Raw genomic sequence first — 11,442 nt, forward strand, 5'->3', positions numbered from 1 at the left:
GTTACCCTTAACTTCAGGTGTTTTACAGGAAAAGAGACACAAATTCTTCTGTAACAGGTTTTAGGTACTCTGTAATTTCCTGGTAATTTAACCAAAAAAACAACAACATATCATATGTATGCTGTACTTTTTTCATCACGGGGCTTATTATGAAGCATCTGAACCTTGTCTAACTTCTGGGTATTTTACAGGTAAGGAGACGCAAAGCACTAAAATTACTTACACTATAATTTGTGTCTCCTTGGCTGGAAACCACAGAAAAGATAGTACTACATAAAATTACTTATACACTTAAATTACAGTATTTCTTTGTTTCCTGTACAAACCTGAACTATACCTCCTTTTTCTAGTGCACGCTTGTTAAAGTATTTGTTGGTAAATATACTGTCATTTCAGATGAAATAAGTTGACGTTTTAATTACAGGGGAAGTACGCCCTCAGTCGCAGGCTTTAAGGTCCTGAAGGACCCTCCACGTCGTCTTCTTACTGTGGAATTTTGTTTGAGTTGCCACTAAATAAGAAACGAAGAATGAAGGACAGTAAAACTGAAACTAATAAAAACGGAACAGAAAAAACACTGATTAGAAAGAAAAGTAATAAAGCTGTTCGGCTGTAGGAGCACAGAGATCACTGCACAGACACTGAGCTCATTATTAGGAACTTTAGTCACGTTTAATATGAACATGCATAATTTGGAAGAGCGGATTTATGAGTGGAAATCAGAAAATAATTAATATTAGCTCAATAAAAACACATTTAAAACACCCGTAATAATAACTGAAGATAGTGACGTCATTACTTGCTGGTATGTGCTGTAATTCGTGAATTTTCCAGCAGATGTCAACAAAGCCAAACGTTTAACCTGTGGCTGCTTCACTGTGCCGATAACACAAAGATGAATAGAAATAATGGAAATGACATGAATGTGTCGTTTATGGTTGACAGAGCGGGTGTCCACTAACTGTGGACAGATTCAACGCCTTATTTTCAATCATAACTATAACTAATATCATAAAATAAAATGTTCCTTTACCATCATCATCATTTCAGCCTCGGGAGTGGACGTCCCAGTTCAAACCAGGAAGAAAAACCCTGAGAGCCCGTCTGACTCTACAGGCCTCAGTCAGCAGGTTAAAGGTCAAAGTTCATGACAGCACAATGAGAAAAACTGACCCTGCAGGAGAACGCCTTTTCCTTTAATAAGAACATGGCAGCACAGCCTGGGTTTGCAAAGCTGCACCAGAACAACATCCTTTGGACTGATGAGACCCGAGTGGAGACTTTTGTCCAGAAGATCAGCAGCAGAGAAGTGTAGACAACACCTGACCTGCTGCCTTGTTGTTCGTGTTTCCTCTGCAGCTCTGTGTGTGCATGTTGTACAAATACAGTTATGATTATGAATGACTGTCTCCACATGCTGAAGTCTTTTCGTGCACACAGTGTTGGTTTAAAAAGTTACTACAATATAAAAGTTGCTGGAACATAAAAGTTGCTGGAACATAAAAGTTACTACAATATAAAAGTTGCTGGAACATAAAAGTTGCTACAATATAAAAGTTGCTACAACAAAAGTTGCTACAATATAAAAGTTGCTACAACAGAAGTTGCAGGGATGTTGGAGCCGTGAGCTCGCTGAGCGATGGTACTGCTGCATATGATCTCCTTTAGAAGAAAGCGGGAGGACTGTGTGTGTATCCGGCTGTAAACATGTTTGTTTCTGCTGTGAAGTTCTAACATGCGAGTGCACGGGGCGGACTCCCTGCTGCCCCTGCCGGTGGGCAGAGAAACTGCAGCTTTGTCCTGCTCAGAATCATTGGTCGGTGAAACTTCAGAAAGTTTCCTTCATTGTTTCAGGAGCTCCGCTCAGAGAAGGACAGCCGGGCTGCGAGCTTCCAGCCTGCGTGTGTGTGTGTGCTGCCTCTCCTCCTCCTCTCTGAGTGTGTGTCTGTGTGTGTGAGGGGGCAGCTGGTCGCTCGGCTCTGCTCGGTTAGAAATGGCGCTGCGGGCTGCGCTGCTGTCCTCTCTGCTGCTGCTCTGCGCGGTTCGGCGGTTCGGCCTGTGCTGTCCGAGCCGCTGCCTGTGTTTCCGGACCACGGTGAGATGTATGCATCTGAACCTGGAGACGGTGCCGGCGGTCTCTCCGCAGACCACCATCCTGTGAGTACTTTCTCCCGGCGGAGAGCGGCTCGATCCGCAAGCCTGCGGAGGGGGAGGCCCGAGATACGGTCCGAGTTAGTGTTAGTGAGGGTGGAGGGGGACGTGTGCACACCGAGCCGTGCTGCTGCAGGTTCTGGGGATCAGAGAGTGCAGGAGAGGCGCTTTTAGGGTCTCCGAGCTGGAGAAGAGGAAAGCTTTCAGGACACCGCAGGCTGAGCTCAGGAGGAATCCGATGGATCCACCTTAAAAGTCGATCTGTGAGGTCACAGGAAGCCTGCAGGTCTTTGAAAGAGGTCCAACCAAGCTGGTATGAAGCTGAAGTTAGATTTGGGGCTTGTGTCCCCCTAAAGTGTCCCAGCTGGTGTTTTAGGGACACATCAGCAGATCCTGGTGGCTTTTTGCTTCTTGTGTGTTTGCATTTGTACACCGGAGCCAATCAGGGGTCTCGCACCGTTTGTGTTCTTCATATTTGTCCCAGCGACGTTTCCAAAAACTGCAGTTATGTGATTTATAGTTTTTCTGAGTAGAACAGCTCTGACGCTTTGTTCACTGTAAATATAAAATAAATATGAGAAAGATAAACACAGTGAGGGTGGGGGTCAGCTGATGTCCGGGTGGGTGTGGTCGTTTTCTAGCTGTGACGTCAAAGATCTTTGCTTCAGTTTTTTATTGAAAATGTAAATATGTGAGTTATAGATGTGATTATTCTGCTGTGCTTTCATTCTGGGCTTTGTTGAGGCCTGAGCTCGTATCTGACGCTGAGCCCGACCTTCAGGCCGGGTAGGAAGGTTTGGGTCAGAGTATTGGGCTAAAAAGTCCTCTGGGGGGGCGTTCCCTCCCCAGCTGTTCCCTGCCCAGCTGTTCTGTGAGAGTTCAGTTCTTCCTTGTTTATTGTTTATTGATTGTTTATTTATTTGTTTATAATCATGGTCTCTGCATGCACCTGAATCAGACGTTTTGCCATACCGAGCAGCTCCTCGCTGTTCGGTTGAGGACAGCCGTCCCTCAGCCCGAGTGTGGAGAAGAAGAGCCACGCTGGAAGCAGACTGCACGTCGGGAGCACGGACGTTTTTCCACGCTCTGACGGCCATTGTGACCGGGCATCAGGAAACAGGTGGTCTCAGAATCTCTGCATCAAGCACGACTGTCTTACAGCCTCAGCAAGGAGCACAACATCTGATGGAGCGTCCGAGGAGAAGAAACCACAGAAGAAGGATGGAGAGGGCGGAGAGACAAAGACTTGAGAGAGTTTCAGCGAGCGAGGGGGCGCAAACTCTCCCTCTGCCTTTAAAACGGAAGCCTCGCCTCGCACATCTGGATCTGCTCGCTTTGGCGTGTTTGGAGGAGAACCACTGATGCTGTCATGATGCTGTGTCTGCGTGCGGCCCCTCGTGGCGTTTCAGAGACACGTTAGAGCGGCGAGGATGAGTAAAAGAAAGATGAAGACGATTGTGAGCGGCAGCGCTGCTGCCCTTCCTCGTGTTGGCTCGTTTCTCCACAGTGAGCTCTGACCCTGTGGCGGGCCTCGTCAGCACCGACTCCCAGCCTGGGTCAGCTGACCTCTCCCAAACCGAGGCCCTCACGCCCACAGCGTCCTCGCCGTGGCGTAGTGCGTCTCAGTGACCTCCCCTTCCTTCTCTGATTGTCTTTGGAACTTTTTGTTGTTCATGTTTTTCTTCCTCTGCCATGAAAGGACGGAAATTCTCCGGCATGCGCTGGTCAGCATGTCGTAGCGGCTCGGCTCAGCGGGAGAACACACAGCTCCACATCTGTCCGTCCCAAACATGTGGCCCCTTTGTCTTTAAGCGGGCACGTCATACGCCGCACTATAAATAGCTTCATCCAGGACAAAGGGGGCAACTCAGCCAGGTGTGCCAGAATTAGCCGTTCCCTGCCCGTCAGCCCTCGGCGGCGGCGCTGCCCACATACCCCAGAGGAGGATGGAGGAGGATGTGTGTGGCCACAGATGAAAGGCCTGTTCAAGCGCTGATCTCAGCAGGAAGTCGCGCCTGCTGGTCGAGGTGTAAATGCAGCTTCAATGCTCAGCACCGGTCATCGTCACCGCTGCGTGTGAGGCGACGAGCCCTTCATCTGAAACTCTTTCACAGTTTCTACCGTGAGCTGTGAGGTGGTTTCAGGACGAGCTCGCAGCTGCTGCAGATTCTTTCTGACCTCCGTCTGTGGCTCCACAGGAACGGCCCCCGAGTCCAGCTGGCGGCGTGCCGTGGGAGGAATTTAAAGTGATAATATCACAGAGGTGGGAGATGATGCTTCACGTCAGCCCGTGTCTGTCCTGCTAAACTTTTACTACCTTGGTATTACAGCTCTGTTCAGATATTTGTGATTAAAGTCGAAACAGCACACGTGCTGTTCACGTGTTTATGTGAGTGACTGTTAGAGATGATGTCGCTCTCCACGAGCTCCTCCCAGCACCGATTGGTGTGCTTGGTGTGAAGGTGTGGGCTCAGCTGGAGAATGATGATGTTAGAGTCACAGAAGCTGAAGTTGATGATGTCATGTAAATATCAGGCAGAGCTGACTTTGTTTGTTTAGGCCCGCCTGATTCGATGATGTCACAGCCACGTCAGAGCGTGCAGCGCTGTTTTTTGCATACTTGTCACATTTAAATGTTAATATTAGACAAAGATAACTGAGATAAATACAAAGTGCTGATTTCCTTTATGAAGAGGAAAGATGATCTCTGTGTGAAATGTCTTGTTGAATCTGGGTCACGACACAAAGACCGTCCTGGTTTTGTGCCCGCAACGTTCCTGTTTGGCTCTCGGGCCTCCACACATGAAGGTTTGTGTGTATTTGTCAGCTGTGTCCTCTGTGGACGCCTGTTTGAGGCCAAACTGTGACTCACGGTCTCTGCACATCTTCTCAGGGATTTGCAGCAGTGGGACGAATGGTCCTGTTTTGCCAACATGGGGTATAAACTGGTTGTTTTCGGTATTAGTGGCTCACACAGGGATGTGCGCTGTGAGTCAGCTCGGCGTGCATTCGTGTCACGGGGCTGAGACACTGGTAGTGTCCTCTCCCCAAACGGCCCGATATCTGCCTGCGTGACGGGCAGCGGCGCGGCCGCTGGAATGTGCTGTAGTGAGGGTTTGTGGGGCTCGGTGTGGGCAGCACAGTGGAATGCAGAGCCAGAAATCCCCACAGCTTTGCTCGCTCAGGCCGATCGGCCGAGATACAAACCAACTCCTTGGGTCTCGTGTCGGGGCACAAACCTGCAGTCGCTGAGGGTTTAACCTCGCCTCTCACCGCGCTGCAGGACTCCGCCCTTAAACTTAGAAAGCAGTTTTGAACTTCCTGTTATTATTGGAGTTTGTTTTTACTGGATTTTTGGTTAATTTGAACAACATTTGCACAGCCGGGCTCTCCGCTGGGCCCCCACCTGCAGCCACGCGATTCATCAGTGGGTCCGTATGGTGCACGTCTGTGATTGGCTGTTTTGGAACACGCAGGCTGTTTGTGGATTGTGCGGGGAGCGTGTCGGTCAGTGCACGTGTGCACAGACGCCTCGTCAGGCTGAAGGATGCGTTTTACTCCCAGCTTTAGTTCTCTGCAGGGAGCTGTAACTGTAATCACATTACATCTTTTTGTAACTACACAAACCAACATGCCAAACATGGCAGCTCACATGTTGTGACAGGTCACATTCTTCTTTTTGTGACTGGAGTCTGAAGGCCGCAGTGATTCTTTCAGGTATTTAAAATCATGGGGGCGTGGCCTCCTGCTACAGGTAACGCATGCATAGAGGCTGAACTCAACATCCAGCCTTACGCGGGATGTTTTCCAGATAAATGTCACGGCCATGTTTGGAGCTCCTGCTCTGCGAGGAGGCCGTTATGTACTCGTTTAACTCTGTGATTCGCACAGGCCCGGCAGCCGCTGGCAGCTCGGCATGCAAAGCCAAAGAGCCCGTCGAGCATGGTGAGGCGCACACGTGGCCCTCAGATGCTGGAGGAGCTGGGAGGCAGCCAGCTCCGCCCGCTGTCCGGCTCACGCCACATTCATAGAAACCTGAAATCCTCCCAGCTCAGCGTCAGAGCTTTAAAGAGGCGAACAGAAAATGAAAAGCCAGCAGGTCTGCGAGTCGGTGCCAGACGAGCTGCAGGTTCCTTGAGTGACCTGATCTGGGGTCAGATTACAGGTGCGTGCAGCAGCTGCGGGGCAGACGCCGCACTTTCACACAGGACCGGTTGCTTTTGTCTGGGTTTGTGTGCCCACCAAGTCCTGCATGATAATTGGCTTTGCCTCGTGTTTGTGATCTGGACGCCGGCCACGTCGGCCCCGTTCACACCGCTCGGCTTCTGCTCCTGCAGCTGATGTGCAGCCAGACGGGCGAGAACGTCGGAGGCTCACATTTACTCACCTGTGTGGCTCAGCGGCTTCACCTGGCTGCAGTGCCAGACCTCCACCTGCTGCAGGCCCTGGTCTCATGTGTTCGTGGTCTTTGTGAAGCTGTGAACTGATTTCCTTTCTTCGCAGGAACACCGTGCTTCACTTCCTGCGTGTCTTTGACTGTTTACATGTCAAACGGATCACAGCAAACTCAATGACTTCCTGTTACTGTGGCAGAGAACTGTGAGTCGCATTATCGTGGAAATGATTCACAAATCTCAAAGAAAAATTCTGATTAGTCCATGAAACTGGCTCGGTTTCCATACCAACCCATCCAGGGTCACCACAGACCTGCTGGAGGTCATCCCAGCATCTCCTCTGATTACTGAGCGCGCTCAGAATGAACCGAGCAGAGCCGACGATGGTCAGGGTCAGAGGAGCGACTTTCAGAGACTTGTCAGAGGACGGGTGGCTGGATGAACATATCAGCTGCAGTGATTGGCCGAGTCGGTGTTTCTGCTTCGTTCCTGCTGTTTTGCTCGTTAGTCGTTCCCTCAGAGTTGGTGTGATGTGAGGGGACAGGCTGTGTGCAGTGTAGCATACATGGATCTGTTTGAGTGTTTCAGGTCGTTTGATGGGAGCAAACTTAGAAGTTCAGCAGTGGATGAGATCAGGATTTGCCTCCCTGCACTTGTGTTTGTGTACCTGAGTGTCTGAGTGAGCCTCTGTGTGGGAAATGCCGATCTTTTTCCACGCCTCCCTGCCTTTGCTCCCATTGTTGTTCATTTCCCTTTATCTGTGACCTGGGACGCCGTTCTCAGACTTGCTGTTGTGTGGGAGTTAGCCTTGCTGTCTGCCGGTTCCTCGAGGCGTGGGACCGTAATGGCTGTTATCTGACTCATTAAATCAGCTCTGCCACAAATAGCATTAAAATGCTGCGTGTGGATTTCGGGCCGGCCTGCAGCGCTGCGTGGACGTGCATGTCTACAAACACTGTTTACTGAGCGTGCTCCGCACTGTAATTTCCCCCTTTATGGACTGACTCACTCGCCTCCCCTGCTTTTCTCCGGTTTCTCCTCTTTCTAAACTATCGAGCGGCTCCAGAGACCGCCGTGCTCCTCGGGCGAGTTATTACATCCTGTTTGATTGTGTTGAGACAATTGAGGTTTTTGCTTTCGTGCTTGCAGAAGCAGCGTCGACGTGCACGTTGCAAAGCTGCCTCCTCTCTCCGAGCGGGGATTAGACGTGGTTGTGGTTATGACGGATGGGCAGCGTCGGGCTTTGGCGCTCACGAGGGTTTCATTAACAGATCTGAAGACAGAACGAGCTCTGACACAAACACACGATCCAGCTGTAGGACAGCCAGCTTTCAGTCTGTCTCCTCCCGCTGCATTGGAGCGCTCGTCGGGGCCGATTTCACCGCCTCCCGTCCTTCCAGGACATTCTGGTCAGCTGAGCCTCGACAGCTGATGCTTTAAACACACCCGCAGACAAAGCTCTGCTGACCTTATTTAGCCTTCTCCACAAAGAGCCGCAGTCATGCCAGCCATGAAAGCGGCACACACTCGCACTGAGACAGAATAACACAGCCACTGAGCAGGACGCGTTAAATCCGGTCCAGTTAACGACCTCACAGCCATCGGCAGCTCTGAGGGCGGGGTCACATGTACGATACGGGCTTTTCAGACCTCCTAACAGAAGTTCATTATAAGGAGAGCTGCCTGATCCAGCACGTAGCCCCCCCCTCCTCCTCGTCCTCACAGCTGGGGGCGGTGTAGGCGCGACGGCCTCGGCGTGTCTGGACAGAGCGCTCTGTGGGTACCGTACCTGCTCTTTCCTCGTGGACCCTCACGGCTCTGTCTTTGAGCTGCAGAGCAAACCTTTGGTTTGAGACGATGCCTGTCCTCAAGTCTCCGTTACATTTACTCTCACATGCATCACAGCACAACAGCAGCAGGTGTTTGATTAGACTAGAGGTGATGGTCTAATATTCACACATTAACTATAAAAGAATAATTTCTGGGATCATTAGACGTGGTATATTTCCTCATGTCTGCCCTGGTAGGATGTAAAGCAGCGCTCAGCCCTCATTAAACAGCAGAGATGGAGGATGCTGCACACAGCCAGGTGTAGTTCAGTTAAAGATGGGAGGTCCTGCACCCGGCCCGGTCCCAGCTCTCTGGAGCGGGTCCTTTAAATATTGGCACGAAGGAATTTGTGAACAGGAATGCTGACAGGAGCCTTCAGTTTACCCAGAATGCACCCTGTGTAGATTTCTTCAGTGGAACTGATCAGATTTCAGGTTTAAGCTTTTGGATTTTCAGGTTTTTGGATTTCATAGGATGAGTCTTTAGAGTTGGGGGGGCTGTCGGGCTCTCAGCAGCCGGATGTCTTGTCAGTTTGGGTCTGAGTGACCCAGATGACTTCCTCTGCCAGGTCGGCGGATACGAAGAATGCTGGGAGCTCTGCCGGGGGAGGAGTTCTTCTAGAGGAGGAGGAGCGTTGATGTTTTCCTGTCTCGACTCTCAGCTCAGTGACGATTCGGCCTCGTGGATCCGTCCTGACGCTCGTGTCTCTGTGGCGCTGAAAGAACATCACGGCTCAGATGTCTCAGAGCCAAAGACACAACGTTCAGATTTCACCAAGCTGGAGGAGCGGCGTGTTTTCAGCTCGTCGCACCGACGGCACGCTCGCTCTTATTAAGGCTGATTAGTGCCTGAGCTCATTACGAAGCCTTCTGCTTGTTATCTTTGGGGCTGATGTGCTTTAAATCGGTCCTCGTGATTAAAGCTCGATAAGAGCATTCCTGCCACATGAGTAAGACGCCCAGACATGCCTCAGGATGAGAGCGTGGCAGCTCTGCGCTGGACTTTATGGTCCCTGTTCAGCTTTTATCCAGTACTTACATCCTGCTCTTCTGCATGTTTTATTAATGCAGCACAGCTTTGCATTCATAGGTTTGCTGATTTTGAGCCTTCATAGAAGTGCTGCTTATTCATTTAGCTTTTTATTGATCGATTGATTTTCCCCCTGCATTTTCACTGATCGTCATTTGGCAAAACTCATTATTAAAAGCAGCATTTAAAACAAAGATAAAGGTCGTTATTATTATTGATCTTTATTCATGCCAGTGCATTATTATTTATTCAATTATTCAGTGAAATAAATGAATGAATAAAGTCCAAGCAGACAAAATAATTAATAATAATAATAATTAACTCATTCACTGCCATTGACGTCTATAGCCGTCAATGGCAGTGAATGAGTCAATGGGTTTAACTCATTCACTGCCAATGGCTGGCAGTGAATGAGTTAATAAAGCAGGAAATAATTATTTCCATTTTATTTGTTTCTGTATTTATTAACTTATTTTACACAGATGCATAAAAAGAAAAATAAATGACACACAAATAAATGAAATGAGTGATATTATGTAATTTCTGGATCAGTTTCGTGCTATGCACATGAATTAACAGACGTTTACACTCAGGTCCATAAACACTTGGACAGACTTGGTTTTTGGTTCTGTCTCAGTGAATTTGAATGAAACAGCTCAGATTCAGCTTTAATTCATTTGTTTACAAATGTGAGGATCACATGTTTAACAGTTCCTTCATCTCAGGGGCTCAAAAGTAATCTGACAACTTAAATAAGTAAAAATGTTCACGTCATACTTGGTTAAAAACCCTCTGCTGGCACTGACAGCCGAGTCTTGAACTCGTGGACATCAGCAGGTTTCCTGTCTGTCTGAACTCAAGTCAAGTGGCTTTATTGTCATTCAGCCATGTGCAGGTGTACAGTGAGACCGTGGTGCTACATATGACAGACAGTCAACACGGGACTACATAACCTGCAAAAATGGCAAAAAAACTAAACGAAGATGGCGCAACAGAAATGTGCAAAATGTGCTGTTTAGATGTTTTATGGTCCAGTCTTGTCTTTTTAATAGAAATCTCCCAGAACAAACTGGTCTGAATGGATAAATGTTATGCTCGGCTCGTGTTCCTGATTATGAACATGCTTTCTTCTATTTTCAGAGACCTGAGGTTCAACAAAATCAAGGATTTACAGCCGGGTTCCTTCAGGCGACTAAAGAACCTCAACACCCTGTAAGTGTTCTCCAGCCAGACGCACGAGCTCAGCGTGACGACGGAGCTGAAAGGTTCATGCTGACAGTCATGCCTCGTTCTGCTGCTTTCGCACGCGTGCAGGTCGGCTCGAGGAATTGAACGTCTCACCTGAGCTCGCTTTGCACCTCTGACCTGCTGCGGCTCTTTGCTAAGCTAACACAGTACAGGCACTGACACTGAAGCAGTTTGTTTGTTTCCCCTCAGCCTTCTCAACAACAATCACATCCGGAGGATCCCCAGGGGGGCGTTCGAAGACCTGGAAAACCTCAAATATCTGTGAGTTCAGCCGTCACTTCCTGTGTTTGCTGTGTCAGACTGTTCTCAGAAGCTTTTCGCTCAGTCAGCAGAAAGGCGCTCGTGCTGGAACAAGCCTCGCCGGGCGCTTCAGAAGCCGTGGACGGCTGAGGCTGCGTTGCGGAAATTGTGCGAATGAAAGGCCTCCTTTTGTCTGATCCTCTGTACTTATGTGTCTGGACGCGGTGACCTGCAGGCGTGTGAAGCCTCGGGCTTGGCTTTGTGAGTCACGCGCGCGATCGTCCCGCGGCCTCAGCTGAGCTCGCAGCCGAGAGCTCAACTCGACTGTCAGCGCCAAACATCGGAAACTTAACGCCATCTTTAGTTCCCCTGCTCTGATCCCAGATCAGCCCCGCTGACCGCTCTTTAGTCATGGAGATGATGGAGCCCAAGTGACCTGAAACATGTAGAAACCAAACGTCCCTGATCCCCCCCCCCACCCCACCCCACAGCCGTTTCTACTCAGTAAGCCAGAGAGCAAACATACACATTCCTGAAATACATGCCCCCC

At 49.5% G+C, this 11,442-nt stretch overlaps 1 protein-coding gene across 3 annotated transcripts in view; it reads left to right on the forward strand.

Annotated features, from left to right (window-relative positions):
* The first annotated feature begins 1,620 nt into the window (after window positions 1-1,620).
* The window catches only part of pxdn (peroxidasin), a 36,454-nt gene continuing 26,632 nt past the window's right edge, over window positions 1,621-11,442 (forward strand). For all 3 annotated transcript variants that reach the window (XM_013915575.1, XM_013915574.1, XM_005751738.2), the window contains exons 1-3: window positions 1,621-2,157; window positions 10,545-10,616; window positions 10,842-10,913. In XM_013915575.1, the coding sequence (XP_013771029.1) occupies window positions 1,994-2,157; window positions 10,545-10,616; window positions 10,842-10,913 (308 nt within the window). In that variant the 5' untranslated portion in view covers window positions 1,621-1,993. The remainder of the gene's footprint in view (window positions 2,158-10,544; window positions 10,617-10,841; window positions 10,914-11,442) is intronic.

This window comes from Pundamilia nyererei, unplaced genomic scaffold (assembly GCF_000239375.1).
Source record: "Pundamilia nyererei isolate P.nyererei 1_Seehausen unplaced genomic scaffold, PunNye1.0 scaffold00324, whole genome shotgun sequence".
NCBI lineage: Eukaryota > Metazoa > Chordata > Actinopteri > Cichliformes > Cichlidae > Pundamilia > Pundamilia nyererei.